Source organism: Panicum virgatum, chromosome 4K (genome assembly GCF_016808335.1).
Source record: "Panicum virgatum strain AP13 chromosome 4K, P.virgatum_v5, whole genome shotgun sequence".
Classification (NCBI taxonomy): domain Eukaryota; kingdom Viridiplantae; phylum Streptophyta; class Magnoliopsida; order Poales; family Poaceae; genus Panicum; species Panicum virgatum.
In genome coordinates, this window is record NC_053139.1 from 42,853,349 (window position 1) to 42,870,308 (window position 16,960).

Genomic DNA, 16,960 nt, shown 5'->3' on the forward strand with positions numbered 1-16,960 from the left:
TGAAAAAGAAAAGTGTGGCATTCAAAGCTCAAGATAGCAAAAATGAAGAAGAAAGTGGATGCCAAGAAGAAGAATCGGATGAGGAGATGGCTTTCTTTGTCAAAAGATTCAATAGAATGATGAGCAAGAAGAACTTTGGCAAGAGAGGTCAATCATCAAGAAAGAATACTTTTGTGGACAAGACTTGCTTCAATTGTGGTGAAGTAGGTCATATCATTGTCAATTGTCCAAACAAGAAAAAGGACAAGAAAAATGATGAAAAGAAGAGAAAGAAGTTCATCAAGAAGAAGAAGAATGGCCTAACTTATTTTGTTGAATGGGATTCCGATGCAAGCTCCGATGATGATGATGATGATGACAAGCCATCCAAGGGAGTTGCCGGGATCGCCATCAAGGAGGCTCCATCACTCTTCTCTACACCACATTACCTTATGGCAAAGGGTGGTGCAAAGGTACAACAAGATGGTGAACTTGATGAACTTTCATATGATGATCTTGTTGAAATGCTTAATGATGCCGATGAATTCATGACAAAGAAAAAGGCTAAGTTGAAGGACTTGAAGTTGAAGTTTACTTCCCTTCAAGAGTCCTATGAGGAGCTAAAGACTTCTCATGAGAATCTCAAAGAAACTCATGAGAAGCTTGAGGAAGCTCACAATACCTTGCTTAATCATGAAAAAAAAGCAACTTTGAGCATTGGTGTTAGTTGTGATTTAATTGATGATAAATCTTGTGGCTCTAGCTCTACTAATTCTCTTTGCACCAAAATTGATAACCCTTCATGCAATGAATCTCTCATTATGCAAAATGATTTGTTAAAGAAAGAGGTTACTTGCTTGACTAATGATTTGAGAAAATGCTATGATAGTAGAGCAAAGTTTAATCATTGTTGGGCAAGCCAAAAGTTCACCTTGAACAAGCAAGGGTTTGGATATATTCCTAAGAAAGTGAAGAAGGCTTTTGTGCAAACTAAAACTACTTTTGTGAATAGTAGTGGCAAGCCATATTGTGAAAAATGCAAGAAAGTTTGTCGTGTTGAGAAGAATTGCACCAACAAGAAAGTCGTATCCTTTGATTCAAGTTACATTCTTATGAAAAATTCAAATGGCAATGTTAGTGCAAAATTTGTTGGGATTCCTATAAATGGTGCTAAAAAGAATGCCATTTGGGTGCCAAAAGTCTTGGTCACTAATGTGGTCACTAACATTCAAGGACCCAAGAAAGTTTGGGTACCTAAAAGAGTTACTTCCTCTTTGTAGGTGAATTACAAGTCCGGAGGAAGACATTGGGTGCTTGATAGTGGATGCACTCAACACATGACCGGAGATCTAATGATGTTCTCCTCTCTAGATGAGAATGTGGGTGGCTATAGTGACATCATCTTTGGTGACAATAGCCGGGGCAAAGTCAAAGGAGTTGGTACAATTCCTATCTCAAATGATCATTCTCTTTCAAAAGTATTGTTGGTTGATTCTCTCAAGTTTAATCTCTTAGCGGTCACTCAACTTTGTGATTGTGGATATAAGTGTAGCTTCACTAAAGATGATGTTGTAATGACTAGCTTGGATGGAAAAGATCACATCTTTACGGAGATTTAGACATGAGGATGTATATCTTGTGGATTTTGCTACTAAAGAGGCAAATTTGTCTATTTGCTTGTTCACTCAATCATCCTTGGGTTGGTTATGGCATAGAAGGCTTGGTCATGTTGGCATGAAGCAACTCAACCGACTTTTGAAGCATGATTTAGTAGTTGGCTTGAAGAATGTGAAGTTTGATAAAGATAAGTTTTGTAGTGCATGTCAAGCCGGAAAGCAAGTTGCAAATACTCATCCCACTAAGAGTGTCATGTCAACCGAGAGACCATTGAAATTATTGCATATGGATTTATTTGGTCCTACAACATATAGAAGTATTGGTGGAAATTGCTTTTGTCTTGTGGTAGTGGATGATTACTCAAGATATACATGGTTTTCTTTCTTCATGACAAGGCCGATACATATGACACATTCAAGAAATTCTTTACAAGGGCCGAAAATGAATTTGAGCTCAAGGTGAAGAAAGTGAGAAGTGACAATGGAAGTGAGTTTAGAAACACAAGAGTTGAGGAATGGTGTGATGTGAAGGGAATCAAGCATGAATTCTCAACCAAGTACACTCCGGAACAAAATGGTCTTGTTGAGAGGAAAAATAGAACCTTAATTGATATGGAAAGATCAATGCTTTCCGAATACAATGTTTCGGATAGCTTTTGGGCCAAAGCAATCAACACGGCTTGTCATGCCTCTAATAGATTGTATTGCCATAGATTTCATAACAAGACCCCATATGAGTTGCTCATTGGAAGGAAGCCAAATATATCATATTTTAGAGTGTTTGGTTGCAAATGTTATATTCTCAAGAAGGGAACTCGATTATCAAAGTTTCAAAGCAAATGTGATGAGGGTTTTCTTCTTGGATATTCATCAAATAGCAAGGCTTATCGGGTCTACAACAAAACTCATGGTATTGTTGAAGAAGCATATGATGTTGAGTTTGATGAAACAAATGGTTCTCATAATGAACAAGAAAATCTTGATGATGTGAGAAGTGATGGTTTGAGAAATGCAATGAAAAATATGTCAATTGGTGATGTTAGACCAAGAGAAGAAGATGAAGATGAAGATGGTCCGTCTATCTCTATTAGAGTTAATCCTTCAACTTCTATCTCAAATGATCAAGCACAACAAATTGTACAAGATTCAAGTAATGATGATTCTCAAGTGCAAGATCAAGTTGGTTCATCTAGTGCACCTTCTTCATCAACTCAAGAACCCATTGTTCCTCAAAGAATTCATCATGTTCTTGCAAAGGATCATCCGGTGGATCAAATCATGGGTGATATTAGTAAGGGTGTCCAAACTCGATCTCGCATTGCTTCATTTTGTGAACATTATTCTTTTGTATCTTTTCTTGAATCTAACCGTGTAGATGAAGCATTGAGAGATCCGGATTGGATGAATGCTATGCATGAAGAATTAAATAATTTCACCCGGAATCAAGTTTGGGATCTAGTTGAGAGGTCCAAGAATTATAATGTTATTGGCACTAAATGGATTTTTAGAAACAAGCAAAATGAAGATGGAATGGTTGTGAGAAACAAGGCAAGATTGGTAACTCAAGACTTCACTCAAGTCGAAGGTTTGGATTTCGGTGAAACTTTTGCTCCCGTTGCTAGATTAGAAGTTATTAGAATTTTATTAGCTTATGCTTGCTCTCATAACATAAAACTTTTTCAAATGGATGTGAAAAGTGCTTTCTTGAATGGCAAGATTAGTGAACTTGTTTTTGTTGAGCAACCTCCCGGTTTTGAAGATCCAAAGAAGCCAAATCATGTATACAAGCTCTCTAAAGCTCTTTATGGTCTTAAGCAAGCTCCACGAGCTTGGTATGAAAGATTGATGGACTTTCTTATCTCTAAGGGCTTCAAAATTGGTAAGGTTGATACTACTTTGTTCACTAAAGATATTTGTAAAGATTTGTTTGTTTGTCAAATTTATATTGATGATATTATTTTTGGTTCAACTAACCCAAGTTTTTGTGAGGAATTTGGTGAATTGATGTCTAGGAAATTTGAGATGTCCATGATTGGTGAATTGAGTTTCTTTCTTGGACTTCAAATCAAGCAACTCAAGTAAGGCACCTTTGTGTGTCAATCAAAATATGTGAAGGATATCTTGAAGAAATTTGGTATGGAAGATGCAAAACCAATCAAGACTCCTATGGCCACCAATGGGCATCTCGACCTAGATGAGGGAGGTAACCCGGTTGACCAAAAGCTTTACCGTTCTATGATTGGTTGTTTGCTTTATTTGACCGCATCTAGGCCCGACATCATGTTTAGTGTTTGCATGTGTGCACGATTTCAAGCCGCACCTAGAGAATGTCATTTGACCGCCGTCAAAAGGATCTTGAGATACTTGAAATATTCTCCTAATATTGGTTTATGGTATCCCAAGGGTGCTCATTTTGATTTGGTTGGATTCTCGGATTCGGATTATGCGGGGTGTAAGGTTGATAGGAAAAGCACCTCCGATGGTTGTCAATTTCTTGGAAGATCTCTTGTATCATGGTCATCAAAGAAGCAAAATTCCGTGGCTCTTTCAACCGCCGAAGCGGAATATATCTCGGCCGGAAGTTGTTGTGCACAATTGTTATGGATGAAGCAAACTCTTCTAGATTATGGTGTGAAATTTGATGAAATTCTCTTGTTGTGTGATAATGAAAGTGCTGTGAAGATTGCCTCTAATCCGGTTCAACATTCAAGAACCAAGCATATTGATATCCGCCATCATTTTCTTAGAGATCATGTGAACAAGGGTGATATCAAGATTGATGGTATTGGCACGGATGATCAATTAGCCGATATATTTACCAAGCCTTTGGATGAATCTCGGTTTTGCAAGTTAAGAAATGAGTTAAATATCATTGACTTCTCAAATGTGGCTTGAAAACTAGCACATGTGGCATATGGTTCTTTCATGCACTCTTTGTTTCTTTTTTCTGAATTTTTGAGGTATTTTTGAGCCATTTATGAGTTTCCATGATTTTACTCGATTTATTTTTGAATTCTTGTTGAAACTTGCTTATATGAGTCATTTGAAGGTTTTCATGCAAGATTTGAGATTTTTAGATTTTTATATGAGCAATGATCCCAAATTGAGGTTGGAATTGAGAAAATTGGCAAAATTCTGGACTGACTGAAATTTGGTGATGCGGATAGTCCGCGGATAAGGGGCGGACAGTCCGCCATTCATGAGAATTGTCCACCAGAGGCTCTGCAGAGAAGTTGTCAACCGCAAAAATACACTGCGGACAGTCCGCCAAAGGACCGCGGACGGTCCGCCAGAGGCTATGCAGTTTTTACCAGAGGCAGTGTCAGTCGGGCTGTAGTGTAAAAAATTCAAAGGCGGACGGTCCGCCAGGATATCGCGGACAGTCCGCGAATGGACAGAAAGGTGGGGTCGGCCAGACTTGTTTATAAGGGGTGTCCCTCTCACTCTCCTCCACCAAACCGCACACATAGTCAAAAAGGCTCTCTCTCTTTCTCTCTCAAGCACGTGGGGGAGACGACAAGGTCAAGGCTTTTTGGCGTGGTTCCCGGACGGTCCGAGCACATCCCCGGACTCTTCTCAAGATTGTGCATCATCTCCTTTCGGTATTTCGATGAATCCCTAACTCTTGTTCTTGGATTTCTTTATTGGAAAGAGTTAGGGTTAGATGCTCCGATCTATTTTTGGACCATGGACTCTTGAAAATACTTGGGGGTCTTATTCCTAGTGATGAGGAGATGCTTTAGTTATAATTCGGTTGGTGGATTTGAATCAAAACTCAAAATATGGGTGAATCAAAGTTGAGGGCGATTTTGTGTTCCTGCGCAGAACAGATGGGTCGCAGACAGTCCGCCTGCTGTACGCGGACGGTCCGCCGTGGTAGTCATGAACCGCGGAAGGTCCGCGTTCAGAAGTGCTGACGGTCCGCTAGTATCAGATTTTTCAGATCAGTGCTGAATTGAATTATATCATTAAGGATTGATCCTATGATTTTAGTAATTATTCTTATGGTTAAATCTTGATCTCAGGCCACCCCGGAAGATCATCAAGGCCACTGCTTCTAAAATCAAGAAGGCAATGACTTCCAAAAGACAAAGAGACAGTGATGACTCGGATGATGTGGACTATGCTCCAAATGTCAGTGAGATGGCTGCTGCATCTTCAGTGGAAGATGTTGGTGATGAGTCTTCAGAGGAAGATATTGAGGGGGTTGATAATGATGTTACAGATTTGATGGGGCTGGATCTACCTAGTCGACAGTGGACTGCAGAAAGATATGCAAATGCAACAGCAGTGGATCAGTTCCGCTTGCCTCGTGACACCAACATTCTCTTCTTCAAAATCGAGGTACCAAAAGATGTTTACTTTGGTCATCTAATTAAGAAAAATGTATTCAAACATCAGACCATTGACTTAGGCTATATGAGACAACAACAAGTCATGACTGATCTAGTAGATAGATTTCAGCAAATGGGGTTAGCAAATTTTTTGCAGCATAGGTGTGATTGGAATGAAACTGTGATACGCCAGTTCTATGCCACTCTAGAGATCAACATGGTTGAGGAAACATTTAGGTGGACAACTGGCAAAAGAACCTATGGTGCTACATTTGCACAGTTTGCTGAGGCAAATCAATTGGATTATAATTTCATCACTAGTGAGCAAAGTGTGAATGTTGTGTTAGAAAACTCACTAGATGAGAATGACTACCCCATGTTTTATGAGCCTGGACATCTAGGAATTGCTAGAACTTTTGGGGGCACTCAAGGTCTGAGGCATCATCCTGCAGTGATCAATAAGATTGCTAGAGTCACATTCATGCCTAAGAGTGGCAACAAGGACAAGATTAGAGGGCACTATTGGAATGTGATATCTCATGTCATGAATGGAAATAGGATAAATGTCATTGCTCTTATCATGGATCAGCTTGCAGATTTGAGGCTTAACATGGAGATGAACTTGTATTTTGCTCCATACATTATGTCCATCATCAAGGTTAAGTCTAGCTTCAGAGGGTTATGTGAAAGCAAGCACACACCTTTCAGGCCATTCAAGAATGACAATGCTTTTCTTTTGAGGCCTTTGACTCCTTTCCCTGGAGATGATATGGATGCTGAAGCACAGGGGCAGGATGATGATAGTGATGAGGATGCTCACATGGGAGCAGCTGCAGCTCAGCATGCCATGCCACCACCGCATCCTCCAGTACAGCAGCAGTGGGCCCTTCCAGCTGGCTACTTTGACCCATACTTTGCATCCATGCAGGAGAGCATGTCCTCTTAGATTGCGGGGTTGGCTAGTCAGATGCAGAATCAAATGAACCTTAACTTTCAGAACATGCAGCAGCAGATGCTCCAGCCCATGATGGCTCAGATGCAGGGATTTCAGGAGAGTTTACACTCAGATATAGCAGCTCTTGACTCACGTTTTGAGGATTTGCCCTCTTCTGAGCAGTTTGAGCAGCTTGAGCAGAGGCAGGAGCAGCTAGAGCAGCGATTTGATTCTTTCAGCACAACCTTCACAGGGTTTACTGACCACTTCTACTCAGTGTTTCCGGCTCCAGTGCCGCCTCCAGAGTTCTACCCGCACCAGCCGTTCTACCCACCGCCACCTCCTCCACCGCCGATGGATTGACTTTCTTGGCAATTGATGCCAAAGGGGGAGAAGGAGCTTTGGAGTGCTTGGATCTAGGGGGAGCTCATGGACTTCTCATGGAGATCATTCGCTTTCGGCTTCCGCTTGCCACTCATGATTATTTGTGTTGAACTATTGCTTTACATATTTATGTTTGATCGGTTTGAGACTTGTGTTTGGATTTGAACATTTGGTTTGTGATGTGTGATGAACTATGTTAGTTTGAGCTACTCTTATCTATTTATGTTCATCTTGTGGTTGTGAGGTTGTGCTAACCATGCTAAAATTCATATCATATATATCTTGTATCTTGTATGCCTCGATTTCCACTTGTAGGGAAAACTCCGTCAAAAGTTTCAAATATATATATGTGTACTTGGTATTCATGAAAATTTATATGCACATATAAGGGGGAGTTCTCTCTACTCATCGAACTTGGTGAATTTATTCATACCTTATTCTGAAATTTTCAAGAAAATGAGTAAGTTCTTCCAAAGTTCAATTCCAAGTCCACCTTATGCCAAGTGTATAAAGTTGACTTAAACACTTTTATCACTCCAAAATTTAGTGTTGTCATCAATTACCAAAAAGTGGGAGATTGAAAGCATCTAGGCCCCTAATTCGAGTTTTGGTAATTAATGACAACGGTTTGTGGATTAATGATTTCATTTGAGATAATGAGTATAGGTTGATCCACGGATGAAAGAGATTTGGTTGTGAACGTATGGAGTTTTGGAGATGATGAGCAAAGCTCGGGCTCAAGGCAAAGGTATAAAATAGGGCTTTTGCATTTTACCGGTCACAAGGCGATTAGTGGATGAAAAGTGACCGGATTTGTTGGATAAATAGCCGTACTATCAAGAGGGGTTGTGTACTCATGCTTGACGGGTCTTTAGTGCCATTTTGCTCAAAATGTCTAGTTGCATGCATGAGGGCTAACGGTGTTTTGAAAAGATTTGAAAAAGACTAAGTTTGAGAGCTGACTGAGTAACGGCGGACAGTCCGCACCAGAGGGGCGGACAGGCCGCTCCCGTTCCAGAGAGCTTGCAGAGGCTCTGGTGGGATGGCGGACAGTCCGGCCCAGGTGGGCGGACGGTCCGCCACTGTATTTCAAATTTGTACCAGAAAGGGTGTTCTCTGGTGTGGGCTTCAAAGTTGAACGGCGGACAGTCCGGCCATGGGGCGTGGACGGTCTGCCGGCTAATCTCAGTTTTGTACCAGAGAGGTTGTTTCTCTGGTTTGGGCTGAAAAGTTAACTGCGGACGGTCCGCTCCTGGGGTTGTTTCTCAAAGAGTGTAACGGCTAGTTTTTGAAGGGGTGTTTATATATACCCAATGCCCGGCCATTGGGAGGTTCTCTTGGCCATTTGGACAGCATTCTTGACACATTAGAGCTAAGGCATCCCTCTCTCACACACACTTGCTTAGAGATTGCATTCTTGAGAGTGTGAGAGCTTCCTAGTGCATTGCATCAAGAGTTTGAGCTTTGTGGCATTAGGGAAACTTCAAGCAAGCGTCATAAATTTGTTACTCTTGGGAGTTGCCGCTCCCTAGACGGCTTGGAGAAGAGGATTTCGTGGAGCACCTCCAAGGAGATTGTTGAGGAGCCCCGATTTCGGTTGTGAGAGGTCTTGTGCTCACCTCACCGGAGTGGTGAAGAGCAACTCTAGTGGAATCGAGGTGTGGAGCGGTTCCTTGATTCAAGCCGGCTCAAGATCAAGAGGTTCTTGATAGAGGAGCAGTTGATTCTTGGAATCCACCTCAACGTGGATTAGGGGTGAACGGCAAGTCATCGACACCACGGGATGAACTCTTGTGTCAAGCTTGGTTACTTCTCTTGCTCTCGTTAATTCTTGTTTTACTTTGAGCAATTTACTTTACTAGAGCTTGTTTTGCATCTTGTCATCCTAGGTTGCAAACCCATCTAGAGATAGTAATAGCTTGACATAGGGGTTTCCTTTGGTACTAATTAAATTTCTCTAGTGTTGTTTCCCTCTAGTCAGTGTTCTTGATCCTACAACCGGGGGTGATTGTAGTAGGGGGTACAAGTGAGGCGAGAGAGGGAGGAAAGCTTCCAAGTCTCTGCTAGAGGAGGAGTTGATTGAGGCGAGTGACAATATCGGGACTCAAGAGCGTGTGTGCTCTTTGAGTGGTGCTAGTTGTTATGCCGCTAGGATCGACCCCCCCCCCCAAGATAAAGCCCTCCTCCTCCTTTTATAGACACAAGGAGGGGCGGTGTACATGCACAGGGGATCGTGGAAGTCGTCGTCTTCTCCCCGAATCGCGGGGGTGCAGTGGTCGAGCACTGTAGAAAGTACACTGTGGGGCATGGCGTCTGGCATTACAATCATCATGGGCGTCGTTCTTGACCTCGCGGAGATTGCGCCGACATCCTTGTAGCTCCAGCGGGCGGCGTGGTCGTTGCTGTAGGGGGTACCGTCCTCCAGGCGTGTCGTGGCGACGTTCCGAGGGTCCTGCAGGCCAGAGCCCTGTCTTGGTCAAGGTCGGGGCCGCTTCCGAGGGTCGTGCCTATGCCGTTCGAGGGCTCCGCATAGGGGAAAGCTTGAAGGAGGTATGGAGAGTTGGCAGTACAGTGGCCGGAGCAGTGCCTGAGCACGTCCTGCACTGCGTTGCAGGTTCCCACAGTGTCGCCACAGCGTCCGGGATGGCGGAGCAGTGACCGGAGTTGGCGGACGGGACTCCGGTCACAGCCACTGTGAGGAATGGCGGCCTGACGCCGTCTGACTCGGGCGCTGTGGAGAAGTGGTTAGCGTTTAATGTCTCCGTACGACGGGTAGGTGAGTGGAAGGGCCATTTGTCCTTTCCGTCGAGGGGTGGCCTCGAACGAGGTGGAGATGGTCCGCTCCCCCGAGGGTAGGCTCGCTACCCTCGAGCGAGGCGGAGACGCGGGGCGCGGTTGAGGGTCTCGGCGGGGAACTCTCGAGCGAGGCGGAGATCGTCCTGCGGGTTCGAGGGGGTGCGGATGGGTCGCATTGTGTACGTGGGCCGCGTATTGGGCTTCTTTGAGTCCTTTCCTTTCTTCCGGATTGGAAGAAGACTGTGGGCCTTCGTGGGCCTGGTTGCCTAACATGCGTTTGTGTTTTTAGGGCGATTTTAGTCCCATGATTAGGGTGCCTCTAATCATGGTACCTGACACAACTCTTACAAACACACTCTTGGAAAAAAGAAAAAAATACATTTTGGTCCACCCAAGGGCCTCCCAGTCGTCTTCGTCACCGGTGCAAGGAGCCGCCCCTCGACGATCCACCGCCACACCAGAGGTTGGAGGATGAAGCCGTCAAGGTTGCAGCTTGAAGCCAAAGCCCATCTTGACGAAGAAACGAAGTTTTTGACTACCTCACCGAGTAGCACATCGAAATCATCGACATGCTGTAGATCCACTAAACGCACAAGCAGGAACAGATGACCGTCGGCCATCTTATCGCCGAGGAACTTGGGATTTGTCGCCACAAGCACCGCCGGCAGCTCGAAATCACCGGATGACAAAGCAACCGACAAGGGAGAAAGACCGCCCAAACAGTTGCAAAGAAACCACCCAGCCGAATCCTTAGGAAAGTGGTAGATGAACCTCCCTGTAGCTTCACAGGAGTTGGCAACGACCACGGTATCGACCCCGGAGAAGACAAAGAAGGGACAAAAGAACTCACCAAGATCTAGCAGAACCCTAGATGATCCGGCAAGGATGCACCGCACCAGCCCGTCGCCGCTGCCAGAACGCACACCGGCGAGGTGGAAGAAGGGCTGGAGAATCTTATTCCAAGGACGCGGCGCCGCCTCCACCTTGCGGACACCGCCTGGATTCATCGAGCTTCGCGCCGTCGTCGACGAGGCGAAGAACCTAAACCCTAGACTAGTTATTAAGTCTAACGGTATGTACATCGACCATCGATCCCACGACTCCTCTCCACCTCTGGCACCGGAACGGTCACCAGATGCGAGGAGGAGCCGGCGAGATCGACGCCGGGATCGAAATCGCCTCTCCGCCGCCCTTCTCAACTGTAGCAAGGGGAACGAGAGGACGCGAGGTGGAATGTGTCTAGTCCGAAGTGCATCTTTGGATTTAGGCCGGCGCGGTCTGATTATAGGTTGTTTGAGATCCATGTAAATTTTCCTAATACGCAGGGCCATTGTCAGAACCAAAGGTTTCAGTGTTGACTTATGTTGGGGTGGCCTGTGTATGGTTTTGCAAGACTTTTTTCTTCTTCTTAATACAAAGGTAGATGTGTAGTTCTCCCGTGCATTCGAGAAAAAATAAGTGTGGTGATGTAAAATAGATGACCTCGCTAACATTCTAGCTATATATATATAGTTGTCGAAGGCATAAGCTCAAGCATAAGTCTTGTAAAATAGGTGACTTATTAAATGGTGCTACTCAAATCATTTTAAATTATTAGTCGTTTTGACTTTTTTTAGATATATATAATTTTTGCTGTCTACCTAGACAGATAGCAAATCTATGCATCTAGAAATGCCAAAACAACTAATAATTTGTGATAATAGGGAAAACATGCTAAACATATCATGGTACTTGCGTTGCTTCTACGATCCTGATCATGCCATCGTGGGGGGAAAAAGGTTACTTCCCTTGTGCACTGCGATCTCCATGCCGACGACAATCCTCTTCAAATCAAAACAAGCATCGTTGCACGCATGTCCAGTGCAGCTGTGCAGGTCAACCGGCTATGCAAAGCCCTACCGTTCTTCTCCTCCGTCCGGCACCTACATACTGTTACAACGACGGATCACCGGCCCTCGAATGAGAATGTTTCAACTCATCCCACGAGTCGACAGCGTCGATGATCAGGGAGGGAACACACGACGGCAGCCACCAAGCCAAGAGCAGGACGAGAAAAAAAGATAGGAGCCGGGAACGTCGGCGAGCAGGGCAATCTAAACACGATCTTCGAAATGGATCCTGAGCGCGACGTGACATGCCGGCCGATCGGTCTCCCCGGCCGGGTTCAATTCCCCTCCTCTCCAGAAATAGCATGTGCTGAATTCGTCGCCGTCGTGGATTCTTCCGTCCACCCACACCCGTCGTCGAATCGCCGGCGCCCCGGCCGCTCCATCCATCCGCTCCCTCTCTTCTCCGCAGCTTCCCCCGAACCTTCCCCGCTGCGAGCTAGTGCCTAGTGCTGGGTCACCCAGCCGCCGCCTCCGCACGCACGCCGGTGATGTCGACGGCCGTAGTCTTGTCTGGTACCCATCCGTTATCGGGCCGCATCGCCGCCGCGCGGCCGCGACGTGACCGCCCCGCCGCTCCGAGACGGGCAGGCAGGCAGGCAGGCAGCCGGCCGGCTGCCAGCGACGGCGACGGCGTCGTGGGCGCCCACCGCGCGGCCACGTGCTGCCGGTGGGTGGGCCCGGCGCCACCTGTTCCGCGGCAGACGGGCGGGTCAGCGACGCTGCTCGGATGGTGGGAAAGCCCCCACGAGGCGCGGCAGCCGTCAGCTCCCCCGACCGCGACGCGGCGGCGGATAGGGTTAGGAAACGGACGGAAATATTCCCGTTTGACTCGTTCTTTTTTTAGTTTTGTTCATCTATTTTTGTATTCGTGGGATTCCGTTTTCGTATTTACGAAAGTAGAAATGAGGTTTCTCCGTCCGTTTCCGAGAAATCCCGTTTTTATATAGAATTGATCCGTATTTATTCCGTTTTTCATTCCGTTTTTAATCTACATAAGATATGTCTAAAAATTGATATGTTCAAAAACATATCAATCCCTAAATATGCATGTTAACATGTTAACACATGGCATACTAGTGAATATTGGACTAATAACTTCGTACGTGTATATTATTTTGTGATTTTGTTAATGTATACTCGAGAATATTTGATCGCGTTATTTTTTCCGGCTCAACGTCTGTATTGATTCATTTCCGTACTTCCGCGTAATCCGATTCTGTTTCCGTACCTGTATTTTCCGAACCCGATTCTATTTTCGCCAAAAAATATAAAAACAAAAGTAGAAATGAGTTTTTTCCGTCGGTTTCTCGTTTTCATCGCTAGCGGCGGATCCCGGGCGTCGATTCGGAGTGCCCGGTGATCCGGCGGGCGGCGACGTCCGGTTGACCCCTCGCCGCGCCACACTATAAATGGCCGTGCCAGCGGCCGTGCCCAGGACTCCTCTTCCGACACGAGTACACGTCACGAGCTAGGAGTAGCTGCTCGCTGCGGCTCGCCTCGCGCTCCGACCGGCTTCCGGCGGCCATGGCGATGAGCGACACCGGCTCGAGCTTCGCGCAATGGGCCGAGCTCTACCACCACGACCCCACCCCGGGCCTGCCCGCCGCCGCCGCGTTGAGCCCGCCGACCTCGGGCGGGTCCGGCGGGAGCCCGACCAAGGCGGCCCGCCGCCAGCAGCAGCAGCAGCTGGGCGTCGACGGGCCCCGGGCCGGGAAGCCGGCGCGGAGGCGGTCCCGCGCGTCGCGGCGCGCGCCCGTGACGCTGCTCAACACGGACACGGCCAACTTCCGCGCCATGGTGCAGCAGTTCACGGGCATCCCCGCGCCCCCCGCCGGCGCGTTCGGGGCCGGCCCGGTCATCAGCTTCGCCGGCGACTACGGCTTCCCGCCGCCGCCCTCGGGCGTCATGTCCTTCGACCACCTCCACCGGAGCCACCCCCACGGGCCGGCGCCGCTCCCGGACCAGCTGATCCGCACGCAGACGCAGTACACCGGCGGCGCGTTCGGCTACAGCAGCAGCAGCCTCCTGCACGGCGCCGGCGGCGACCTGTTCGCCTCCCCCCACGAGCTCGCGTCGGCGGCCGAGGACCGGATGCTCCTGCAGAGCATCCGGCAGGCGGCGGCCCACCACATGCCGCCGCCGGCGTCCGCAGCTAACGCCAGCGCTAATGGCTTCTTCGCCTGAGCAAGCAAGCCGATCAAGATGCCCGCGTCCTTGCGACGTGCATGGAAGACAGAGACCAGATCATTGCCGGAGAGGCGAAGACAAAGGATTAACATAAAAAAGAAGAAGAACAAGTTCAGTCAGGATCGAAAGTTTTTTTCTTGGCGTGTGATGTTTACTTGTTTAGGTTCCTCCTCCGCTTGTTCAATTAGTTCATGCAGCTCCGTTTATCGGCTGCGGAGGTTGTAAATGTCTTGTTAATTTTGTGGTCACTCTCATGGAGATTAGTTCTCATCCAAGATTTATCCTTTCGTGTGTGGTTGGCGATTTCGATTCGGTGGCGACGAACACGTCCTATTCCTGATTGCCTTGTTGGGGTTGCCCGGTGTTGGAAGCAAAGGTCGTGGCGTGGCGGGCCGCCGGCCGTCCGGCCGGCGGCGGCGGGGCCAGGGGGCCACGGCGATCACATGTTGTTTTCGCCGGTTAAATGAGCCGCCGCGCCGGTGGGGGCCCGGCGGGAGTGGAGGTGCATGCACCTGGCCAGCGTGACGTGTCCGTGACCGCGGCGAGGTCAAGGTCAGCGATGTCATGCTGAGGCCTGGGAGCTTACACACCACTAGCACTAGTAGTTCTTCGACGTGGATTCTGCAGGGTCTCAAGTCTGAACTCTGTGATACGAGCACGGTTGGTTCAGGCTTAGGAGGACAGCCTAAGTGACACAGCAACAAGATCATGATCATCTAACAGTAGGGTTTAGCACTTGGGAGTATTTTCAGAAGCACGCAAGATTTGGCCATGTTGCACCTGATCCACTGGCGTAACAAGCATTGAACTGTAACAGGCATTCTTGATGGTTTCTGAATCTCTGATGAGCGAATGCACATCGGAAACGGATCGGAATCTGAACCCACTCGTACCTGATCGTGCATCCTCGGTCCTACCAAATTTGGTTCGTTGCGTATTGTTTGCTGATAGCGTGAAGACACGTCGGTGCAAAAAAAAAACGTCGGTGGCATTTTTCACGTGGCTAGCCATCTGAAATTCTGGTTCGTGCACATGTCCTGAGAAAAAGAAAAAGCGTGTGGTTCTTGAGAGTTTGCAGTGGATGATGCAGCAGCACAACTCCGGCCGGCAGGCCCGTTACATGGTTGGGCATCAGGTTGAGAATGCTCCGTGGTGTCGGGCCTGCCCATGGTATTTTTTGAAAATAGAATTGTCTCAGGCCTCTGCCATTTGCCCATGGTGTTGTTGGCTGCAGGGTGAAGATATGGCTAAGGCCTACCTAGATCTTTTATTATGCTCACAATATTTCTTTTTTTTATCGGTGCCCTTTTTGGGTCCCTAATCCGGTCCCTAGCGTTGGGTTCATGTTGCTTTCCTGCTTTTCATCCTCTCCCTGTTCCTGGCACCATTAATTATCTTCAGATGTGTTCCAGTTCTGCATATGTTCCGTGCTCAACTTGAAGGAACTGTTCCCACGGCTGCGTCGATCATCTGCTGATCAAGCGTCGCGCGCTCGCGCGCGACGCCGTGATCTCGTTATCAGCCAATTCTCCTCTTTGTGCCCAGCAAAAGAAAGAACAGATTCCTGCTCTGAAAGCTGCTCTGTTGCTCGAATTCTCTTCTCTTCCTTACTTCAGAAAAGAACAGATTCCTGCTCTGAAAGCTGCTCTGTTGCTCGAATTCTCTTCCCTTCCTTACTTCAGATTACACGGCTCAAATTGTCTGCGCAGCATGCACATCATCACAAGTTCAGTCCTTACTGAATTTCTTTATCTGCATTCAGGACCTCATTTTCCGGTACAGTAGTATACAAGTATATAGAGTATGCTCACTACTGGTGAGTTCCTGTAGTGAAAGACACTCCACTGTTCCTGATCACGACTGATGAGAGGAGCTAGCACTCATGGTCTCATCTCATAGCTTTTATCTGCTTTGGTCAGTGCCCTTCAAGGCTTCATCACACTTGGCTGAGAGCGCTTTCTGTCCATGCCCATGCCGTCCCGTCCTCCAATGCTGTGGCCGCTCCACTCCACTCCCCTTGTCCGCTTCTCTTTTGCAGCTTCTCGGCGCCGGTCTCACCAGCGACCGCCTCTGGCCTTGATTTCTTTCTTCCCCCAAATATTCTTGGGCATGCCGCCGCGAATGTCCCACATGTCCGCCTGCAGCAGCATGGCGCCCGCGCCCGCGGCCGAGGCGCCGCGCGCGCCGCCGTCGCCGCTGGACTACGACGCGGTGGTGATCCTGGCGGCGATGCTGTGCGCGCTGGTGTGCGCGATGGGGCTCAACTCGATGCTCCAGTGCGTTGTGCGGTGCACGCGCCGGGCCGTGCCCGACCCCGTCGGCTGGGTCGCGCACCGCCGCGCCAGCGCCGGGTTCAAGCGCGAGGACGTCGTCGCGCTGCCCGTGGCCACCTACGTCGCCTCGCCGCCGCCGGCCGCGGCGGCGGGGTGCGCCATCTGCCTGTCGGACTTCGCCGACGGGGAGAGGATGCGGGTGCTCCCCGTGTGCGGGCACCGGTTCCACGTCGCGTGCATCGACAGGTGGCTCGCCTCGCACTGCTCCTGCCCGACGTGCCGGCGCCGCCTCTCCTCCGAGTCCGGCGCCGGAGGTCACCACCACCTGCAAGTCTTGACGGCTGTATGATCTATCGATCGGAAAGCTATACTGTTTTTCTTTTGTCTCGAGATCATTGCTTCCGGCAGATGCGTGTACGTATGTGACGATCCTGATGAGCATGACTGCGGCATGATCAGTTGATCACCCTGGCTGCATGAGAGCTTCTTTTTTTTCTTCTATGTGTGTATACCACCTTATGAGATGTTTATTGCTCCTTTATTAATGCATTATTGTGACAAGATCGCA

The 16,960-nt window shown here is 47.9% G+C and overlaps 2 protein-coding genes across 2 annotated transcripts; both read left to right on the forward strand.

Moving 5' to 3' along the window:
• Positions 1-13,360: 13,360 nt before the first annotated feature.
• LOC120704163 (VQ motif-containing protein 22-like) lies at positions 13,361-14,403 on the forward strand. Its single transcript, XM_039988457.1, has one exon. The coding sequence runs from the start codon at positions 13,457-13,459 to the stop codon at positions 14,114-14,116; it is 660 nt and encodes a 219-aa protein (XP_039844391.1). The 5' UTR covers positions 13,361-13,456; the 3' UTR covers positions 14,117-14,403.
• Positions 14,404-15,385: 982 nt separating this feature from the next.
• LOC120704164 (RING-H2 finger protein ATL74-like) lies at positions 15,386-16,960 on the forward strand. Its single transcript, XM_039988458.1, has one exon. The coding sequence runs from the start codon at positions 16,085-16,087 to the stop codon at positions 16,739-16,741; it is 657 nt and encodes a 218-aa protein (XP_039844392.1). The 5' UTR covers positions 15,386-16,084; the 3' UTR covers positions 16,742-16,960.